Source organism: Diachasma alloeum, unplaced genomic scaffold (genome assembly GCF_001412515.2).
Source record: "Diachasma alloeum isolate Michigan unplaced genomic scaffold, Dall2.0 Dall_scaffold_00443, whole genome shotgun sequence".
In the NCBI taxonomy this organism is placed as follows: Eukaryota; Metazoa; Arthropoda; class Insecta; order Hymenoptera; family Braconidae; genus Diachasma; species Diachasma alloeum.
Window position 1 is genome coordinate 575,967 of NW_021680582.1, and position 24,316 is coordinate 600,282.

General features: G+C 37.8%; 1 protein-coding gene across 1 annotated transcript; it reads left to right on the plus strand.

Annotated features, from left to right (window-relative positions):
- The first annotated feature begins 669 nt into the window (after nucleotides 1-669).
- LOC107042326 (protein krueppel) lies at nucleotides 670-6,050 on the plus strand. Its single transcript, XM_015263325.1, has 4 exons — nucleotides 670-1,118; nucleotides 2,339-3,074; nucleotides 3,179-3,945; nucleotides 4,612-6,050. Exons 1-3 carry the CDS (start codon nucleotides 1,079-1,081, stop codon nucleotides 3,933-3,935), a joined length of 1,533 nt encoding a protein of 510 aa, XP_015118811.1. The 5' UTR covers nucleotides 670-1,078; the 3' UTR covers nucleotides 3,936-3,945; nucleotides 4,612-6,050.
- Nucleotides 6,051-24,316: the final 18,266 nt, after the last annotated feature.

Below are 24,316 nucleotides of genomic sequence, written 5' to 3' on the forward strand. Positions count from 1 at the left end.
GCCTAGTCGAGTGCCGAAAACGAGTATGGAAAAAAAAGAGAACAATTATTTTTATTCGACTAAAATATTCTCTTCGAACTGTTCGATTCTCAGAGTTTAGGAACAGAGATAGGTTTATTATATAATCTTTCCAAATCATGTTGTTTTCTTTCTCCAAAAAATGCAAACTTTCTCAGACTCTATGGGAATTTTTCATAAACAAAGAAAAATAGTTCAATTCCTCGAGAATCCGTTAACCCTCGAAAAAAAAAACTGTACGATGTAACTCACTTCCCCCTCGCAGGTTTTCTCCCTGTGTCCAAAAAACTTTACCAAAAAGAAAGATGAAGAAAAAAAACCCTCAAAAAACGTAAAGAAGGAAAGTGAATGCTCAAAAGACTTCTCTCTTGTCTCTCCCCCCACCCCATTGGCCAACAGGTTGACCCCCACCACATCGGCCAATTTTCTCTCTTTTTTTCTCTTTTTACATCGACTACTTCTGTCCCCCAACTTCATCCCCCTTTTTACGGTAACTGCGCCGAGGGGTTGGCGTACGCCTCGAACGGATTGGCAGTTGGCCGGTGGTGGGGATAAACTCCTCGTGAAAATTCTTGATGCCAAGGGGTGGGGGATGTTTGACTACTATACCAAGCGCGCGTTCGCTGTCAGTTAGTATTGGGTTAGGTCAGCCCGGAGATACGTCGTTCGTTCGTCTCGTCATTTTAGTCACATAGTGTTCGACAACCAACGACGTTGGGACTTGAAAAACAAAACATTGTAGTTGAGTTTTTATTTTTTTCATTTTTTTTCACACGATTGTTGGTCACTTAACCAATAGTTTCAAGTAAGAATTTATTATATTTAAGAAAAAAAACTCATTGACTTTAAGTGAACAAGTGCACAACGATCAATGCGATTTATTTATCGAAAATACCATCGACTTTATACTGATGTATATAATTTAGTTGGAATTCACGTGTGAGTGATATTTTTTTTTTTTTGTTTATCTTGGAAGGAAAGAGGAACACCTTTTTTTATAGTGCTCAATTACTTGTGAATGGAGTGTAACAAGTGATAATCCTTAAACTCGGATCATAGAATGGCCCTTTCGTATCTGCAGGAGGCACAGATTAACGCAGGTAATCATTATTCAGTCTTTGTTAGCGGGCCGACGGATATCTAGAGATGCAATGAAAAATTCGGCCAATTTTTTTAATGTAGAGAAAACACTGCGAATCTTGCGAGGGATTACGTCAACAGTTTATAAATTTCCATAACTCCAATAGAATTCTTTTCGACACGATAAGGAAAGATTTAAGGCATCAAAGTTGTTTACATAGACAACGGTTTAAATTCTTTCAAGTCAACTTTCAATGTCACTGGCTGTTGTAACACGCGTGTCAACACTAAACCAAGTCAATGGCAAAGTTCAGTCGACTCTGAATTCATTGGAAAGTGTCGATAAAAATCTCAGAATACTATTGGTATTCTGAGAAAAGAAAAATCACCTGAATCACAGACCAGAGTCTGCGTCTGAGAGTAAAAGTATGTATATCATCTCTCTTGGCGACCAATTAGAATGAAAGGCATGCAGGCGAGGGTGGTGTTGCCCGGAAACGGACGTTTTAGTACGTATGAGGGAGAAGAAGAAAACGTCGGATTAAAGGGTTTTGAGTTTTGGGGGGGTGTTGTCAAGGAAATAAAAGACGTGGGGACTTTAGTCGAGTTCAATACAATCGATCAATTCCTCCTTTAGAGTGACCAGAAGGAAATCAAGGGGCGGGGAGAGAATCTGAAAGGCCAATGAAGCATAATAAATTAAAAGATTGGACAAAACGTTGAGCATAGTGGTGCATTGAAAGTTAAAAAAGTCGACAATTCTTTAGAAAAATGCCAGCGTCCTAGTACCCGCATGACCTCTAAATATTTTCACCGTCGGCAACCACAAAAAATTATAGAAAGAGCGATGGAAGTCTCGTCAGGGGTCCAAAACCACAGAAATAGCGAGAATAAGAAAAAAAAAATTTGAGGGAGAGAGCGGGGGGGAGGGGTGACAGAAAGAAAAAGCAGTAGAAAAATAGCAACAAATGAAAAAAAGAATCGCGGAAAGACGGAACACACACGGAGGAAAGTCGTTGGCCCCGAGACTGGTGGCGTGGGTGGGTCTTGGGAGGCTGACGGCGGGGGCTTACGTGAATGAAGCGCGGTTACGTGTGGGTGAATGGGCGGACGAACGTACGCAAAACTACTCTTTCTCGGTGTGTCGTGTTTATGAGAATCAGTTGATTATGATTACAACATTACCGATTAAGATGAATGGAACCGAGTGATTGAATGATTTTTTAAATCAATTTTCCAGGACTTTTAGCAACTCAACAATTCAACATGAAGCAGGACAGTGAAAAACAGCCGCTGTCGCCGCCACTAAACAATAACACATCGGTGTCATTATTCCCTCGAATGGGTGCGGCAGCAGCAGCAGCAGCAGCAGGACTGTCAATGCTAACGCCCCAGCAATTACTAGCCGCGAGTCACACTGCAGCCTTAATGGCCGCTGGTATTCCGGTATCACTGCACGCCAGTTTGGCAGCAGCAAGTCCGTCCCTCTATGCACATACGCAATCACTGTTCGGTGGTTGGCCGCCAGCAGCCTCATCTCCCCCATTACCCCTTCAGCACGGTCCAATTTCACCGGCTCTCAGCACTAAATCCAACTCTCGTTCGCGTACAAATAACAACAATAGCAATAGTAACAGCAATAGCAGCAGCAGCAATAACAACAACAATAATAATAATAACAACAACAACAACAACATTGTTAGCAGTAGCGCAGATAGGATGATGTATAAAAAAGCACTGGGAAAAAAACGTGGACCCAAGAGTAAAATAGACTTGAGTTTGCCAACGATGGTTGATGGAGCAGCTCCACCAAGCCCACCAGCTTCAATCAGTCCCGAAGCTGTCAAAGACAGTAAAGATAAAATTTTCACCTGTCGCACTTGCTCGAGATCTTTTGGATACAAGCATGTCTTGCAGAATCATGAACGTACACACACTGGAGAGAAACCATTCGAATGCCCTGAATGCCATAAACGGTAAATATTTAATTATCATTACCATCACTATCCATTGCTAATTTTTTAATAATAATAATAATAACAATCATAAATGAAAACAAAAAAAACGTTCAACATTACAGATTCACCAGGGATCACCATTTGAAAACCCACATGAGACTTCATACAGGTGAAAAGCCCTATCACTGCAGTCACTGTGATCGTCAATTCGTCCAAGTAGCCAATCTTCGTCGCCACCTGCGTGTCCATACTGGCGAGCGTCCATATGCCTGTGAATTTTGCGCTCAAAAATTCAGTGACTCGAATCAACTGAAAGCCCACCTTTTGATCCATACAAATGAGAAACCCCTTCAGTGTCCACACTGCCAAAAGAGATTTAGAAGGACACACCATCTCCTCCATCACAAGTGTACAGCGACACTTGGCATGTCACAGATAGCTTCACCCTCGGCAGCGAGCGATGATTTGGAGGAGGAGGCTGACATTGATATCGATGGAGAGGTTGATGAAAAACCAAATGTATCAGGTAGAAGAGCATTGAATCGCTCTCTTCCAAGTCCAATGATGAATAGTCAAGTGCAGATGCCATTGAATCTTTCGGGTGGACATTCAATTGACATTCCTGAGCAGACTGAGCCCGAGGACTTGTCAATGTCCACTGGTATGCACAGACCATCTTCACACAGTCACAGCAGTGGAGATTCACCACTCAGCAGGAGCCCCAGCAGTGATACACTTCACGAGGAGGAGGAGGAGGAGGAAGACGAGCTCGATGTCTCAGAGGCAAGCCCAAGCACACTTTTCCTCCATCGCCATCACGATGAGTACAGACTTCACCTCGCTAAACTTGCCAATAGTGGCTCCAATAATACATCATAGTTGGGCTCAGGTACGTAGATCAGAGCTACCTTGTATTTATATTTCTCCTTTATTTGATGATTATTCGACACACGCAAGTCATGAACATGAGGAAAAACAGTTCACAGTCATTACGTCCTTAACATTCATTTTTCCATTGTAATTATACTTTGATGGAGCAGCATTAACTTGGAAAAGAGGGGAAAAATATGTTGAAGGGAAAATTGATGTTGAAAATGATTTTCGAATTTGTAGATATGGATAAATATGTCAACTGATAATTATTTCCAAGGCAAGTTCATCACTAAATGAATAGAATTCATTCATCTTTTCGTTTTGTTTAATCGCTCGATCATTATTATCGCTCGTACCATTTAATAAAACATTCAGGGATGCGTCGATGTAAATTAATATCATTATAAAGAATGCATATATTGATATGCATATGATAGTATTATATTGGGTTGCAGAGAAATGGTTCTAAAGTATATTAAAGGAAAATACGAAATTTGAAGGTTTCTCTTGTTCAGTCTGAATTATTAGGTAGAAATTGGTATTTCGGTGTAAATAGTAGTATTGAAAAAAGGAAGAACAAAGATTAATATCGAGGAGACGCCTATATTATGTATTAAGTTTAGCCGTTGTAGTTAGTGTGATTAATTTTCATTTCATTTTCTTTTTCCATCGGAAATCGCAGAAGTTTATGAGCGGAAGGCATAACTAAGTTCAGATGGGACGAATGAATTCAACATGATACAAATACTCGACTTGTTTCACATTATTTCGCCTAGGAGAGTTGAATTGATTATTAAAGTGTATAATTTTTTCCACTCGATACCAATGTATATTTATTTTTATGCCACCTCGCGGCTTCTGCGTGCCACGTTGTTATTGATTTATATCATTTTTTAATTATTATTATTATCATTATTATTATTATTATTATTATTACCATTATTATTTCTTTCTGAATCAACCTGTAAAATGCCAAAACAAAATGAAAATTGTTAAATACATGTACAAATTTACCAAAATTCAAAACGATACGAATTTTTCGATTGACCTGACTTTTATACTTATCACTACTGACTTTATTTTCTTGACAAGTGTAGTGGAATTGAGTGGAAATGAAATTTTCCCATGTTTTTGGAATTTGTAGGTATTAATGGGAAATCATGTGGAAATTTACTGTGAAAGTGGATCTGAGTGGATTTCACAGAGGAATTTGTAATTTTCCTTGTCATGGAAGAGCAATTTTCACCAAAATCACTGAGATAAGGACATTTTTTTTCTCCCAAGAGCGCATTCTTATTTCTCAACATGTCAACTTTCTAATTCCACCCGCTAGATCTCATTTTTTGCCCCACTCGTCGGAAAAAAATAAAAGCAAGCCCCAGAAGTAACGAAACTGGACACGACCCAGTTTCACTTGTGAAAAAAAAAAAAAAAATAATAATTTCTCAAAGTCAAAAAGCTGAACAGACACTGTACTACACACGCAGGGGTCGCTCCTTCGTTAGCCCTCTCAATGCGTTTCTGATTTATGTCTCGTCATGCAAATTTTGTAGAGTAAAAAGGGGAGGTGGACAAGGGAAACCTTGGGCTTTCGACCTCCAGTGCATTGTCCCCCCGCTCCCTCAAAATGTTGAGGTAATATCCCCGACTCTCCCTTCTCTCAGGCATCCCTGGACCTCCGCGTAGCCGACAAAGAGAAACTACAATCGTTTGTGCAAATGTCGTTCACAAAATCTTGAAATTGCCCTCGTTTCCTTCCTCAGGCCATTTTAAACGCTCGAGTTTCGCCCGGGAGGTATCCAAGGGTGTCTGCAGGCTTCGAGTCCCTTTTTTTTCTCCTTCGTTTTCACTTTTGCTCCTTTCTACTCTACTGTTTTTTTTTTATTCCTTGGGGCCCGTTAGCTACATTGGTACCTCTCTACACGTTTCACTTCGTCCATTGACGTGGATGCACTCTCAGTGATGACAATGGCGTGTGCCCAAGATATGTTTCTTATTTGATGCTACTTCTGGGCTCTTACGCTCGATCGAACTTGATCAAGATTTATTTATTTTATTTTACTTATTTTTTTTTCTCGAGATTTTTGCCTGTCGAGGGATGGTGCTTATAAATTGTTATTTATCGAGAGAGGTTCTTTAGGGGGTGGGGGGGGGGTAAATATGGAGGGATAATACGGGTGGAAAATTCCTTTGGAATTTGTTCGAGGATTACTAGAGTGAGTCGAGGTATTTGGAAGCTTTTTTAGAGAGATGTTGGGTTAAATGGTGATATTTATTTTAGGTTCGACTATCGACGATTCTTTCCTTTACGTGAATTTTCAAGCATTTTCTCATTCTCGTGACCCTTTACACTTTCTCTACTGGAGGAAAAATGGAAAGTTTGAGGGTAAAAGCCTCATAATACAAGAATATTACTCCTGCTGTAACTCCACGTGTTCACTACATGTGCGGCCGGACCCTGAAAACACACTCCACATTCTTTAAACATTTTTTGCACATTTCCTTCATCCTTCATCTTTCAAAAATTGTCACAAAAAAATTATAATGCAGGTCAATGACACGACCTCCAACTCCAATTTCTCGAAAGTCAAATAGAAGAGCGGGAAAAAAAAATATACAAATGTGGTGGCTATTGTGAATGCTTCTACAGAAAGATAGAATACACAAAACTGAAACGAATAGTCGAATACTAATGTGTCCTTTTAATGGAAAAAGGACTTTATCCTTGGGTCTTGCGAAATCAACGTCCTTTCTGTCAACGTCCTTTTGCATGGCTTTTGCTAACGAATTTCATTTTATTCTCTGTGGGGTAGATTTTTTATTTCTCATTGCTCAATAGCAGAACCGGTTTAATTTATTATGAATCCAAATGCCTGAGACGAAAAATACTCTTCAATTTTTGCAGTTGAGGAATCAACGGGGTTCTCTCACCCCCACTGATTTTTGGAGATATTAATAAACGTTCAAATAATTTTCACATCCCAAAAGCATTGGAATCACGTTTATTCAGCTCATTCTACATTATTAGAAAAAATTTAGCATTTTAACTCTACAAAAAAGAAAAAAAATGTCGAATTTTCATTGACTGTCGAAATAGTTGCTAAAAAGTCCATTTGAAATAATCAATTAGATTTATTTATGACATTTCCTCTGTGTTCAATAACTTGGTAATGGATAATTAAAACGATCCTTACATGAATGATGGATCTATCTAATCAAGTTTTGAAATTTCGTCGCTTGTCCCAATGTCGTAAACTATTATTGTTGTTACTTGAAGAATCCGAAACGATAAGAAAAGGTATAAATTTAATGTATATTATCATTATTGAATAGTTTAAACGTCGTGGAGTAGGAAATTATCAATTTTCTTAATTTATTTGAAAGCGGGAGAAAGAGACGAAAAAAAAACAATTGCCAAAATGTGAAACTGAAAAAAGGAATATTAGTAAAACCATTAATAATTTTCAACGGAATTTCAGATTCGGTCACGGTGTATATCTAAATGGTATAATCAGTGTAATTATTTGAATTATGTAATTTTGTACAGCAAGTCGAATATAAACGTACAAAGTTGAGAGTCAAATGCAATTTTTTCACAAACACACATCAATTGACAATTCGCATGGCAATTCGCCTATATTCCAATAATTCATACTTTAGTTGAAAAATTTATCCCAAGAATTACGGGAATGAGTGTTGGAAAAATTGCATGAGTTGAAGTAATTTGATTCTCGGCGAGTACGCGGTACAAATACAGACCTTACAAATAATAGATGGAAAAGAAGACATAATGGTTGAATAATAATTGTGGATCAATGATAAGCCATTGTAAATTGTTCTCGCTTAGTACACAATAATTCAAATTCCCACAATGACCACAAATATCATGATAATTATGTTTATTACCGCATGAAGAATAGAATATATAATATATTTTTGTTTATTGTTTTTTTGTACCTGCCTAATGTACCGTGCGAGCAGCAATTTAAATGGCACACACACAAAAGTTATTTAAGATTGAAAGGATTAATGTAAAATAGAAATATAAAAAATGAATGAAAAACAATATGAAGGGACAAATGTATACTATGAAACTGACACTACCTCACCAGACACCTAATATATCTCAACCACAAGACTGATTTTACATAGTATTCCTATAAGTAAGAGAGCAAAAGTAATAAAGAAAAAAAAATGTAATAATGTGAATGAGAGAATTTATTCGTTTAGAGAGACCATTTTTATGTAAGTAGATCAAATGACCACATGACACATGAGTAATTTCTCGTGGATAATGTCCACTGATTAATGCATTTCATGTACTTTTTCTCTCTGAAGTGATTTTTACATTATTCAATTGACAAATTAACCATCCGGCTCCAAAAACAATTGTAAAAGCGTATCTCGATTTTGAAATTATTTGGTTAAATGAATCAGTGTATAGATGGGCATTTAATTGTCTCTTGATTCGACGTTCGTCGAACATATTTTTATTATTAAAGATTCACTGTTCAATCGTTTTTAAGTCTTCTTTTTTTATCCATTGAACCTTCTATTGTAAGCAATTGACATGGGATTCCTCAAGTTGCAAGGTAAGTGTTATTTTTTTAAAAATTATATACCAATGATTGAAAAATTAATTTTTTGCTATTGAAAATCAAGAAAGCCGAGATAAAACCGCTCGAGCATTATAATTCCCAAGAGATTGTAAAAATATTTTTACGACTCATTCGAGAAGAACGGCTAATGCCGATCGTCAATTCCGTGTCCGTACTTACACTATCGAAAATTCGAATATAAAAAATTTTGACAAAAAAAGATGGAAAGAAGAGGTTTCTCTCCCCTCGAATAGAAGCGAGACCTGCATTCAGCTGCCGCCATTCAATCCGACGTTTCCAAAATCTAGGAATCCACGCGGATGCGGCCACGTGCACAAAGGGGGTGGTTACGAGTGTGCGCAAACGCATTTACGGTTTCACTCTACCTAGTATATATTGTTACCTCTATCTTTATTCTTCTTTATGATTCGAGGAGAGTAGAGAAAAGGGGCCGGTGGCACAGTGACACATTATGCCGTAATGTGGGGGCACGTGGCAGATGCAGACGGATATTTTTCTTCGTTGCTGAGCAAATTGTTCATATTCCAAGATTTTGGTCATTTTATTTTCATGCACCCGGACTCGAGGAATGAAGAGAGTTACTCATTAATGTCAGTCATCCCGACAATTATAGTGCATAACATTCAATTGTTATAACTAGAAGAATTTTTCCACAATTTTAAATTTAATGTCGTGTGCTTGCCACGCGCTCCCACCAATTTCTTATTTTCCGAGGAGGAGGATAAAAAAATGAGCGGAAAGGATGCAGAAAAAAAACCGTATAGTCTGTATATACAAGGAGCGCGTGTCCCGAAAATTGTAGGAAAAGGGAGAAAAAATAGGGTAGGGGTTTATACCGTTGGCTTTAACCTCTTTTTTTCGAAAAATATCCTAAATGACAATGCCCGAGCTCGCCTGCAAGTAGCCCGAGGAAACGTGATATGGCTTTGTGGATGAAACCTGAAAATTATTACATGAAATCTGCGGGAGATTTCGGGATTTTTTTTCTTTTTTTCTCTCATGAGTGAGGGGGGCGCGATTGAGGGTGTATTGCTGAACAATGGAGAAAAAGCTCTCGACGCGTGCTCAATGGGTTCTATTTGTCGTTTGGCAATTGATTTTGAATTCGTATCTAATATTGAACCTTTGTTTTTGCTCTTGTTCGGTTTTATAAATTTCATGGAATGAAGGATAATTGGTTGTGGTAAAGATATAAGCAAGCAAATTCATTAATTTAACATTTTTCTCGCTACCATATGGTCTTTCAAAAAAAAAAGAAACGTTTTAGACAGGCTCACCCCATCTCAAGACTCCTTTTAAAAATGAAGAAATTTTCCAACTACATTTTTTTCATTCCCTCCAATCAATTTTTCACATCCTCAAAAACCCATTCTCTGCCTCATTGTTTCCTAAACCGAAGGTCAAAGGGAAATAAAACAAAAAGGAGCGAAATGAGGCCAGACTCGTTCTCTGGACTCCTTAATTATACAGCACGCGCCAAATAAATGGGCCCTCTTTTTCCCCGAAGGATGCTCCATTCTATCCCTAGGATGACCATATGGCGAATCCTTTGGAGTCACTTTAAAAATCGCCGAGGACACGAGTCCTCCGCGATCTTGGCATAACGACAGGTGGCGTATCGAGGGTAAAACGCTTATGACATTTCGTGATGTCCTCGGGCAAATATCAAAATACGAAAATGACTTGAATCCTATATATATATATACATATATAAAAATTTTTTTTCCATTTGATGAATTCTCAAAAAAATGTCTGGACAGGGTTATTTTCATTTTCTATGAATTGTGCTTATTGCAGAAAAGGAAAGAACCACATTGAAGAAAATCGAAAAACTGTATTTTAATGAGACTTTTCATCTATTGAACAAAGCTCAGGAAGTCGGTGGTAAATCAATGTAACGCTCAACGAATCAATTTTCACATTTCCAACAAACGCGTGTTAGAACGCACCTTTTCAATCCAGCAGGTGGAGTGGCACGTAAAACTAGGAAACTTGTATCGCTCCACATTAGGTAAAAGAAGAAGAGATGTTGTCAGATAATATACACAGGCGTTAGTTGAGAGTATACATCGAAGACTCAGAATGATGGAAAAAACTGTCGATGGCAGGTGAAAAGCAAGTGAGGATGGAGTGAAAATAACATTTTTAACGAAGAAAAAAGCGACATTTTTGTAGGTGTATAGAGTTCTATATACACACCTGGTTACTAATCGGATTAACACGTGAATTGTACGGTAAAATATGCGAGCCATGATTTTAGTGATTTCATTTATTTACTTTAACATTATTTTTTTCAAACACCTGTTTTCAGAAACTATTGATTTAGACTTTATTTTCCTAAAATTAGATAGCCTAGAAGAATTCTTTGAAGAATTCTTTGTCTAGAAAATGAGGAAAGGAAGTTTTTCAAAAATGAGACAAGAGGAAATATTTCTCGCCGTCAGAATAGTCCTTCCGAGTCTTTGAAATATGCATCAACTTACTTGAAGGACTTGAAAGATTGCTACAATTCTCCATCTTCGTTGGTGCTTGCTCATTCCCCCAAATGGAAATTGTAGACACATACATCTCAGATTCATATGTCCATATCATTAATTTTCTTCATTTTTCTTCAAATTAGGGAATGTCGAGAAGAAAAGGTGACAAAAATGGATTGACAAGTGTGTTTGATGTAGAAACACTTTCTTTGATGCATTGGCGGTTGAGCTTTTCGTGGAAGCAATTTTCTATAGAGAAATTGGGATGCTTTGATGATAGGAGAGATTCTTGAGAGGATTGTTGGCATTTTTTATACTTATGGGTAATATTATTCTTAAGATTGCTATGCCGCGAACAATATGTGAAACTATTCTACTATATATACCCAATTGTCGAAAAGTGCTGAACAACCAACCAATACAAGCTTAAAATTCTGCAACATTGACGTTTTTCATTTTTCTCATAATCATGTAGACACGATGACGAGAAAGAGAAAGAGAAATATTAAAGGGAAATTGTCAAGTCGAGAGTTGGGGTTGTCGCCCAGGGCGATATTAAAATTCTTGGACAGACGAGAAGAATCGAACGGTAATGGTCCATCGAGTGAAGACGCCTGTCTCGTTAACGAGAAATAAGGATCCTCTTTATTTCCTTACACTCGTCTATACCCTGTAAAGCTCCCACCGTTTTCTACCATACTATTCCACATACTTATAAATGCAAAATCCCCTTTCCTGCGACGGTACACAATCCAACTTGAATTTCTCATTTTACCCCCGCCCTTCCTGCTTCTCATTTTCTTTATTCTTTTCCTATCTTTCGTGAACTCGGACCCGTGGATCCGAGACGTTCGAGGACGAGAGAAAAAAAAAAGGAAAGAGGAACAGGCGGGGTAGTTGCTATAGAAACACTAATTCTGTCCTCGTTGCACTCACAGGGTGGGAAAGTGGGTAGGCAACGGTGAGCCACGGGCCGAAACGAGAAGAGAAAAAAAATAGCGAGGGTGAAAAACCTGGGGGTGACTCAAATAAAAAAACGGATCAATATTAACTCTTTTTTCTAGGGTGGATGCCATCCAACAGGGGTGGGGATGTACCCAGGGCTACACCGTCCTGGATGCTTTCTATCTACCACCACCACCAACTCTTTTATTTTTTTCATTCATATTTAAATATGCTCATGATTATGGGAAATTCAACTTTTCATTATTCTAGAATGATGGAATGGAAATTTATAGTTTTTTTTTCCTTGTTTCCTCACAAAACATTTGACAAAATGAATGGAAATTGACGTTCGGACAGAGACCCTCTGCAACCCTTCCGATATCGTTCGACTGGCCGTAAGCCACCCACACCCCTTACTCTTGTGACCAAAGGAACCCCAAACAAACAGGCATTTCCATGGTAACGTACAATTACTAAAGCCGAAGGACACCAGACCATCACCAAGCCTCCCGACGACTTTTCAATTATCATTTTTCCAATGAATCTACATTTAGCCATTTGTCAATTTCTCTTGACATTTCAACGTCAAAATCCATTAGAAATTACACATTTTTCCCAATTTTCGTTCTTTTTTCAATGAAGAAATGTAATATCAATATGTCTAGAGAGTTGAATGGAAATGATTTTTAAGAAAAAAGGATTGAGTGATATATTTTTTCGTTTCATCGAAATTGAAAGTACAGTCGAGTTATATATTGAGGCCGTGAAATCCCAAACGAGCCAATATGCAGTAAATTCATGGGATAGCCCATGGGCTCTTGCTCTTGATCTATTTCTTGTTCCTCAGCAGTGAATATTCGCATTCACTTGCCTATTCACTTCTCTCTTTCTCTCTCTCTCTCTCTCTCTTTCCTTTTTCACGGATTACATTTATGGGAATACAATGCTACTATGATCGATATATATCTATACCACCATATCTCGAAACCCTCATTCGGCAAAAAAAAAAAGGAAAAAGAAGGAAAGGAGTCTACACTTCTTCTCTCGCCCCATTTTTCTTCGAGATACCATGTAGACATGAATTTCATTCGCTTTCGATTTCCGTGTGGAATTTTATTCTATCTATTGGACGTCTCGGACTGGGTAAGCGTAAGGGAAAATTTAATTTCAAGTTTATATTTTTTTTTTCAACAGAAATGTATTGAAAAAAAATAGAAACGTATTTTTGAATGTTACAAATCAAGCCAGAAATGGTTCGAAAATTATGCTAATTTAAAATTTCCATCAATAAATGATATTTTTGAAATAGTCCCATTAGCTAATGAAAATTAAACAAACCTTCATATTTACCTACGAATTATTAATCTTCATAGTGAAGTATACGAGTTTATCGCGATGAACGTAGCATTACGGTTTAGCATTGTGAGATCCAACGTCAAATTGTTGAAAGCATGAAAGAAAATATAGCGTTGATCTGATGTGAACGGGCCATCAAGCGCGGCGATCCGACGCCCGATACGAGGGAATGAAGGGCTCAAGAATAAACGTGTCACGGAAAGACGCCCTCAAAAAAGAAACATGTAATAATAAATGAAATGAATACCTAACAAAACTTGTCCTTCCATGCCTCGAGGGAGGATTGTCAAGTATGAAGGACCAACCTTCAACAACAATTTGCGTATGTCATGTTCTTTCTCGTCTCAACTTGTATAAAGTTGTATTTTTCAAAAGAGAGATGATCTTTCCTCAATAATTTTTGTATAATAAAATTGTCACATCTATCATCCATGAAAAAATGAAAATAATTTTTTTTTCTTCCAACGTTTAAAGAGAATGATGAATCTAATGAATTAATAAAACGATAACAATAACCTTAAAAGTGGATAATTTAGTGGTCCAACCATCATCGACCCATAAAACACGCAGTCCCCATGACTTCCGGTGCATCCGCATCCCGTTATTACCTCGATCGCACTATAATTTTCCTATATAACCCCTTGCCCGCCAAACAGCCAAAAAGAGCGCATAAAGGAGACACGAAGGAGTAGGAAAAAAATTGAAAGGGCCTAATAGGTCCTAATAATCCACATAATTGAAAAAATTTAATTTAATAATCGTTATTCATATTATATGTATAGGCAGGCTATACTGATGGCTAGGTATAAAAAGGAAAAAAAAATCAATGATATCGATTGGCATTCATGGTGAATGGAACCGTTGGGGGTTTCAATGCGTTTGATCGTTCAAGTTCAAGGTTGGACGTCAATAAAGAAGTTGGATTTTTTGTTTCTTCCCCTTTCGATTGTTCAACTCAACTCACATACAGTTATGAAATTTCAATTCCATAATTAACTTGATGCATTTCTTAGCTATCTCCAAATTTTTTAGGACATGTTTAGCAAAAACTTTATCATTAAAAGGATTGCATTTTTTTAGTATAAAATTCACATATGACATAGAGTCAAAACTTGAGTTTTGTATATGTAGCATTGCATACATGATAAATGCGGATCCGAGGTTGATATGTGCTGGAGGTTGGCGTATGGATCAAGGAAGGATGATGGTAGATATAGTCTGGAGGATACATATACGTATGTATGTCCTGTGCACTATTATGTAAATCATGTAGCGGTGAATATAGCCAGTACAGCCCGTGAAGCGATAAAATATCTATTATCCCGAGCTCGCCATTGTCAGAGCGGCCACAATGGACGTCGCTGAGAGACTCACATACACTGCATATGTTTCGTATGCTGGGAGTAAAAAATGGTGATGATGATATTAAAAAATTATATTTCATTCACATCTCATATCAAATGATTGCTTGTTTATTCAAATTGTTGGTGTTTTTCTTTAGTGACAAGGAATATTTCAATCCGTTAGTCAGTGGAAAAATTAATAGCTTTGTTAAACTGATATTCTCAATTCGTGAGATTCGATAGAAATCCGAAGATAACTATTCCTGGATATGGGATCAGTCATCTCACCGGTTTATATTCTCACGAACCATTTATTCCTCGCTGAACACTTGGTAATTCAATTTTCCCGGCAAGAAAATGTTCATCCGTTGTCTGCTCAAGAAATTGATTAATTTGATGAAGGAGAGAAAACGATTGGTGCTCCAGTTAGTTATTCGATAATTGTGATATTGGGTTAATGAATCAATCAGATTAATTCGGGCCTTGCTTTGAGCTTTCCAAAAATACGGATTAAAAAAGAAAATGGCCCAAGTCGTTGTAAGTCGTTGAAAGTGTAATAAACATGATCAATACTCGGGGGATATCTCATTATCCCTTGAAAAATTCAGGACAGAAGCGTGTTGGGGGAAGAAAAAATTAAAGTAAACCCTAACCTCACTGATTTGTTGGGAGCTCCCCCTCGTGACGCACTACAAGCGACGCAGGCGGGCCAATATGGGCGACAGCATTGGGCACATTTCGGCCGCGCCTTGCTTAATTACGCAAGATACTTTTCTTCCTTGAAGAAAAAGGCTCCAGGGGGAGTGGAAATAAGCGTGCGCCCGGCAATCGAAGAGTTGAAGAGGGTGGAAAAGGGAAAGTGGGCGAAAAGGCCGGGCCGGGTTTTGCGTCGTAGTAACCACCCTTCACTTTCTTCCCCTTTTTATTTCACCGGTGTCTGAAGATACGCTAGAACTTTTCCTTTTCTCTTGAACGTGTTGGGATTACAAGTGTGTATGTATTGCGTGTCAGAGTCAACTGCAACGCGCGCAACTCAGCTGAGATGAGAGGGCGAGAAAAATGTTTGGCGGTGGGAAGGCTTGAGGGAAAAGAGGCAAGGGCAAATTAATTTGGCAGATAAACAATACGAAAGAGAGAGAGAGAGAGAACAGGCAACTCTTAAAATTGTGCGACTCGGAAAATGTAAATGTTTGTGTTATCAAAAAGCCAATTTCAATATTCCGGGGGTTGGAGGAAGGGATTTTATTAGCGTGTGTAATTCGATAAGGATAATTTTTTTAGCTTAGACTTGGTCGTTGTTTTACGCTTCCTCAAAGACAAACGGACGTTTTAACTTTTGGAAATAAAAAAGGAAAAAAACACTCTTGCATACGTTATACATTAATCAAGCGCAGAGTACGAGGGTTGAAAAAAAATCCATACCCCCTCGATCCACATATCATATTCTCCCGACCCTTTCCTCTCCCCAGGAGGAGATAAAAAAATGTTGTCAAACTATAATTCAAATTTAAAAGTTTGTGTACTTATACCACCAACGACGATATATCGCGGAAAATATCAACAAAGGGTGGGGGGAGGTGGAAAGTGAGAGGACTTTTTGAGAAATTATAAAGTTAGAAGTGGCAGTTACTGCCTTTCATTAGCAAATTCTATCAAAGTCAATGAAAAATGAAAGAGAAGAAGAAGAAGAAGAAAAAAAAAGAGTCACAAGGGGTCTCTTCGATGTACTTGAAATAACTCGAGTGCTATGGCCTCAGTTTAGTTCTTTTCTCCGTCTCTATCTCTCTACGTTTTCTACATTACATGCCCTGACCTCATTTTTCCCATTCATCCACACTTTTACTTTTTTCTTCCCTCTCTCTCTCGTTTCCCATTGCCCCGAAACATCACTTGAACCACAAACTTCTCCCCCCTCCTCCCTACAGAACATATAAATTAAAGCTGTCCGAAAAATATATAACATGTAAATGTTTGGGAGAATGTCCACTCTCCTGTATTGTGGAATTCATCCGCACCATCCCATGGTCGAGATGTGTCCTCTTTTCTGTTGTGTGACATTTCCGAGGGTGCAATTTTTACCTCCATTGTGAGGTTCTTGCGTGAGGAACGTATAGCATTATGTGACTGAATATAAATTCTGCTTTTCCACCCATTTCACCCGCCCTAGAAAATATTCTGGAAAAATGAAAACGCATATTTTAATAAATGTCAATAATTTGTTATATGATGGACTTGGACATGTGTGGAATTTTTCACTTCATTATCCATGTATTTTTTTTTCTCCTAAATATTTCATTGTTGAAAAACAAATGTAAGTGGTTAAAATAGAATTGGAGCTAGATGAACCCTTTTTTTTCATCCCCTGATAAGACACGAGGAAAGAATTCGGCACCCCACATGCAGGAGAGTGCGGATAAAAAAAAAGAAATTGGTAGAAAAAAGTAGGCTGGGTGAGGGTGGGTGAGTCACGGAGCTCTATCCCGTGTATACACGTATATGTGTGGGGGGGTCCTCTCCGCGTAGTTCTTCTGGGGTGGCGCACACTTTTTATCTACAGGGATTTGCAGCACCACGGTCCGGTTGCTGCACCCCTTCCTACTTTATATTTTCTCGGCTACCCCCATGTGTTTCAGTGACGTATGGATATGCGTACATGTATGTGTAGCTGTATACGTGCGCCTTTTTATGATCGACCCAGCACAGGAGAGGACCGAGGGGTTTGAAATTATTCATGAGATGCGCACAACTCTTCGAACAGAAACTGCCAACGAATTAGGAAGGGTTGACGGGACTGAGGAAAATTTTTCAACTTGGATTTTATTTATTCTCCCAGTTGCTTTCAATTGGTGAATAATTTTTTGGCGAATTTTGGTGAAATGCATTTTATTAGTTGAATTTGCTGTTGTTTGGATTATTTTATTTAAAAAAATATAAAGATTAAGGTAATAAATTGAGAAAACTTGTCTGCTGAGCAAGCTAGACACAGTGAATCCACCCCAGGGCCAATTGCTCACTACGAGAAGCATTGCCAGTTATTATGAGAATAAAGTTGGGATGAATAACGAGGGCGACAATGCCATTTAACATTTTTTTGTAATCAGAGCCTCTAACCCCATAGGATAAAGTAAGACACTGAATGAGAAAGGAAAACGGAGCATTAAAAAAAAGTATTAAGGCGGGGTGAGTACTTTTTTTTGGGGGAAGGAAGCCCTGGACTATTCTGTAGAGAAAAAAAATGATGAAATAAAAAAAAAAAAGAAAGGAATGAAATAAGACTGCACCCCCGGTATTTCATCTGGCCTCTCCTTCTCCTCGATTCGGGCGCCAAGCGGCGGGGCCCCGAGCAAGCCTGGTCGCGCAAGTAATTTCGCTCAAAAACGTAATTAGTGTACGCCAAGAGATGGGGTTGAAGAAATTCAGGGACAGCGGAGGGGATTGCAGAAGCGCCGAAAAAAATCGTTACCCGAGTGGGGTAAAAGTTTTTTTTTCCATGGCTCCGGGGGTGGCTTTACCCAGGGGTTACTTTCATCCCCCTCACGGCCTTTTTTTTATCTCACTTGCACTGGCTAACTTGGCTGATCTATCTATCCCTGTGGTCGCTTTTTTCACCCTCCTTGGTGTATGATCAAATCTTTCTTTTTGGGGGTGGACGAGAAGGGTGAAAAGGAAGACTTGAAACGAGTGGAGAGCCGGAAATAAGAAATCGCGAGTGAATATATTTTTTTCGGAACGACGGCCAAGTTGAGAGTAAAATGGAGGGATAAGTACGTTTCGATAATTTCCGAATTTCGGACATCTCGATGACTCCATGTCTTGTTTTATTCTTTTATCATAAAATAAAGCTTCCTTTTTTGCATCAAATAAAAAATCATAAGCTTCAAATAAGTGGATATCTGTTTAATGTTGAATTTAAATTTATTCATGTGATATACGAAATGTGAGATTGAAGCTGAGATATCGGCGTTTTCATCAAATTTTCAGTTGTGTATTCGGAGATTTAGCGGGATCATTAAATATCCTGATCCCTTACAAATGAATATTACACTGCATTCAGCATCTTGAAAATCATTATTGATCAATTTCCAAGCAATATGTGAAACTAAAAATGCCTGCAATTTCCTCATTCCACTCGACTGCACAATTATTTAAAATATCGCACAATTTTTCTCCCGCTAGTAGAAAAATAACCCGAGGGGTTTGAAATTGATGGAAGTATAAAGCCGAACGGCGTTAATCCGATTTTTCTGTACACGACACCCTTTAACGTAGTTTTCTTCGCACAGAGGGTTCCACAAAAAACTTTAAAAAATAAAAGAGAGGAGAAATGTAACTCCCCCTGCTTCCTCCTACTTGAAGATCGATTTGAGGAGAAAGAGAGAGGAGAGAGACAAAAAAGTAACTCCACAGCACAGTGAACCGCCGCCCCGCACAAACTCATCCCGCGTGACTAATTTACTTCGACCACTCCAAACGATCATGCAGAATGATACCCGCAGGTTGACACGTGTTATGTACCCGTGGAATGAGAGCGAAAAAAAAAAGAAATCTTCACAACAAATTTGTAATTTCCTGAAAGCACTCGCCCTCCCACCTCACTTGAAAAAACTTTGAAACTCCTTAGTTCCCTTCTCATATCACGAAAGAAATTTCGGTAAAAGCAAAGTGCCACAGGGAGAGAGTATAAACATTGTGAAAAAAAGAAAAAAACACCTGGAATACTGGTATAAACACAGTAAAAATAAGATAACGTTCATTTTGCCTGAGGTGCGCAGAGAAATTTTGTTTTATTGTTTTGAAAGCAAAAAAAAATTGTACATTTTTTTTTAGCTTCAAACATTGTCCAATGCATTACAGAACAACGAGATGATTAATTTTTCAATTCAGAGAATGACATTTATTGCAGACTGCAGAAGGAACAATTGGCCGGCACGATAATCGTTTCAAACTTCAAAGATCTCTTGAAATGCATTTAATTCTTTCCAGAGAGCTCTTGTCTCTCGGAACTTGTCTCTCAGAAATTTCTCAGATACTCAAAACCTTGTGACCAAAGAGAAGAGAGTAAAAAAATCATCACGAAGAAAAAAATTGGTGTTTCCGATCGAGTTCCACAAGAGGTAGTGTAAGAGAAAGAGGAAAAAAGAGGGCCGAAATGCTGGAAGAATGGCGAAGAGGAGGAAAGTGAAGAAGAAATGTGGACGGGGGGTTAAGTTGGTGGAAAGTACGCCACGGCGTCTGATTACGAATTTATAAAGAAATAGATCTCGGGACGTCGCCCAGTCGAGGGTGGCTACAAAAAAGGGGTGGGTGGCTGCGATGGGGTGAATTGAACCCCCCAGTCCCCCTCCCCTTCCCCGAAGACGCTCGGAAAACTCACTCTCTTTGGTGAAAAGAGGGTGGCATCGTTGCAAGAAAACTCTCTCTTCGAGCTAGTTGGTATGGGTAAAAAATAAGGAGGAATGTAAAAAGAAGTTTGGTGGAAGAACAGGGGGTGGGTGATACTGAGTGAGCTCTAGAGCTCGTTCCCGTTGGCTCCTAGGGCTGATTGAAGCGGGCACAATGTTTAATTCAAAGAAACTGGAGACACGCCCCGCTAACTACAGTGGGATACTTTGCCTTCGATGCTGGAGAAATATACTTGGATCTAGGTAAAAGACTGTATTTTTTCATCCCTTTATGAATATTTTGCATTTTTTTTCACATGAAAATTATTGAGGTAGAATGACGGAAAAGTTGTCGGGCTACTTCACTAGCTAGATCAAATTTCCTTTGATTATTTTACATTTGTAGGCATATATTTGGTTTTTAAAATTGTTTTGTTGGAGAAATTTCCAATTTTTCAAATGGCAGGTTCGCCATTGCCGAAAGGGTTAACGTCCATTTTACTACAGCGAAAGCTAATTATCTCCGTTTACACATCACCCACGCGCATGTCTCGAAAGGGTCACAATCCAGACAACCCTTTTTCGCAAGAGGGAGAATCCACGCAACCCCTTCAGAATACATAAGGCTGCTTGTGATTCTCATTCGCTAATGGAATCGCTGTGGACATTTAGCAATGTAAACTTAATACACAGATTGGTAATGACATGAAACAACAAAAGATAGAGCCATCATGCTTTTTTCACGTCATCAGACGGGTGTACTACTGACAAAAAAAAAAAAAGAAAGAACAAAACAATGTGGGGGTTGAACCGGGTGAGCTTTTAGGTCTCACCCATTACAACCCTCATACCCCTTTCTATCCCACGTATTCTCTGGATACGTGACGTGTGTGTTTTGTCTCGGCCCAAAAACAAGACCGTGAAACGAAGAACGTGGCAAATGAAAGGTCGAAAAAAATACGTAAGAAGATATATGTTGTTTTTTCTTCTGTCCTCATTTTTTCAGCTCTTTTTTTTCGTACACACGAGAGTGACGCAAGGGTAGTGAAAAAATCAGTGGCACGCGACAATGGTCTCCCCAGTGACAGCTGTGGAAGGGTTGACGATTAGCATAAAGAGCCAGATTATATGCCACAAGTAGCGATGTACGTTTGTAAAAAAAATTATGAGAAATGATGGTAAAAAAACATTTGGCTGTTACAAAAAAATACACATGATGAAATGGAATAATAAAAAACATAACACGTCAGATTTGCTTTCTGTTCAAATAATAAAATGAAATCAAGTTTAATTTGTGTCATTACGAGGCTATAAAGATCACTATCACTAATAAATTTTTTGTGCAGTCTATTTTACCATTCTCAATGAATATAAGACAAGTCGGTTGTTTTCCGAAAATGAGAGTTAGCGATGGAAATGGATTCTATATATTGGATTCAAATAACTTGACTGTTCGTTCCGAAAGTGAGTGATAAAAAAAAATGAATTCACAATATAAAATAGTTGTTGATCTATTGAATGATTCTACATCATTTATAGCTTTTATTTTTACGGTCAATCGATTTGTAATGGTCGGGAATAAGTCGACTTGTTCTGTCCAATGGACCGCTGCTCGAGATGAATCAACTTATCTCTCATAGGTCATGTATACAAGCGGAACAAGTAAGTCAATTCAGGGATAGACTCATCGGCGGGGATTCAGGCTATTTTTTACGATAACCTGGCATATAGTCAACTAGAAATCAGCAATCATCAGTTATAAAAAATTCAGACCGACTTATCACCCTTTATCGCTTCACTACTGAATTGACTGATCTGTTTTCACTTGAGTCAAATATTCATTCAATAATTTTCATGGTTAACAATCGAACAATTGCAGGCTTTTTTCAAGTGATTTTCCATTGTTGTGCAGCAACGCATGTAGAAACAGTGTCGATAAATCAAGCGCAACAAAATAAGTGTGGTTTTTTTTTTCGGCCGGTAGTCGTGTGGGCCCAGAGTGAGGTGGGTAACCCGCCGAGGGCAGTAAATCGTCGATGGAGTTATAAAAGTGAGTTCTATTCCCCTTTGCTGCCTTCACTCATCCACAGAGCCCTCGGGCGTGCGACGATGCGTGCACGTATAAACTCTGCTTCTGCGCGCCACAGAGTGCCCACTTGATGTTACCATATTTACTCCATTAGATCTCATATAGTTGTTTAACAATATCACAAGTATTTCGTTGTTTTTTTTTTTTTTTTTTTTTTTTTTTTTTTTTTTAAATTTTTTTTTTTTTTTTTTTTTTTTTTTTTTTTTTTTTTTTTTTTTTTTTTTTTTTTTTTTTTTTTTTTTTTTTTTTTTTTTTTTTTTTTTTTTTTTTTTTTTTTTTTTTTTTTTTTTTTTTTTTTTTTTTTTTTTTTTTTTTTTTTTTTTTTTTTTTTTTTTTTTTTTTTTTTTTTTTTTTTTTTTTTTTTTTTTTTTTTTTTTTTTTTTTTTTTTTTTTTTTTTTTTTTTTTTTTTTTTTTTTTTTTTTTTTTTTTTTTTTTTTTTTTTTTTTTTTTTTTTTTTTTTTTTTTTTTTTTTTTTTTTTTTTTTTTTTTTTTNATTTATGAATTATCATAATAACAATCCCTTTTAATATTTAGTATATTTAGTATAGCAGAGATAATAAAAGTGGTGTTAAAGAGACATGAACTCTCTCTATGCTTAAAGGATAATTCACATTGACATTTGAAATTACTATAGTTTGATTATAACTCTCCTCCACTCTCTCTTTCTCTCGCCTACATGCTGCTCTTGACGAGCAGCCAAAAATTCATACAGAAGTAAAAAAATTCCTTAAAGAGAGAAACATGTAAGAGTGTGAAAAAAATGATGTTAACAATGCATGACGGTTGGTGAAAAAAATTCTCTCTCTAGGTGTATAAAGTCAAGAGTCGAGTGACAAAAAACGCTGCAAACACACTTGGTAAGGTTTTTTTTTTCCTCGATCCGCGACTATTTTTTGAGGTGAAAAGTGAAAAAAATCGACCCCTTAACACCGAGGGAAAAATCCTGTCGAGTGTATCGGTGATCCCTGATTGACGTTTGAATGTTCCACATGCATATGAAGTTGGATTCACCCTCACCAAGTGCCAAGTCCCACCCTCCGGAAGCCCCCAGGGGTATAACTGTTGTAATTTAATGAGGTCTTACCACTGCTGCACTTTTTTTCCTTCGTTTGATATTTTTTGCTACATTTTTTTTTCTTTTTTTTTTCAAATACTGGAGGAGTGAGTGAAAATGCACGTCAGAGACGTCAAGAAACAGGAAGAGAACGAAATGGAATGGAGTACTGAACAAAACCTAACAAGAGGGTGAAACCGTTGAATTTGAATAGAGTTCGAACACCCCATGATAATTTGTGATTTGAAATTTTGGGAGTTTTTTCAAGGGAAATTTGAGAGCAAAACGATTTTTTGGCGTCTCAATGAACGAGTGCAATGGGGTGGAGAAACCTCATCGCAATTTGTTCTCTTCTTTATTTATTTATTTTTTTGTTTACAAAATATAATTAATGCAATATTTTTTCTCCTCACCATGAGTAAAGCGCCTATAGTTAAAGGAAAAACACTATGCGCAGCAAATAGGATGGAGGGGGCGAATTATTAAAACCATAATTTAAGTATGTAAATTGATGAAGAGGTCAAAAGAGGGACTGAAAATGAAAATAAGGGTGAAGAAGGTGAGTAGAGGATTACTCAAGGAGGCGGCGGCTGCTTCACCGTCCCCTTTACTTAGGAAGAATACATTACACCATTCCGAATTCGCGCGTTCTCTCTACTTTTCCTCCACCCACTTTGTCTCCGTCAACCAAACAAGAGCCGAGAAAGGGAATATCGAAATTCCAACGACGCGACCACCGTAAGGCTCTTTTAATTGAATTCTAAATTGAGGAACTAAACTACTCGATGGATATCCACTTTGAGTGATATTTTACGGTTCGTTGGTGATTGGTAATAAATGAAATTGGCAATTCAAACTCTTCTCTTTTAATTTTATCCATTAATGAGGAATATTTTCCAATTCTTTTCATTAGTTAAGGGAACATTGAAGACATAAAAAAAAATTCTCACCTCTCAGCAACAAGAAGAATATTGTTGAATTAACACCATCTCTTTCCTCCCCTGAAGAAAAAGTAACGTAAAAAACCTCCAATCCCCTAGTATCGGCTGTCATTTACTCGGTCTCTCTCATTCAATTGTCCTTTTTATTTCCACATATTTGCAGGGAGCCAAACAATACGAG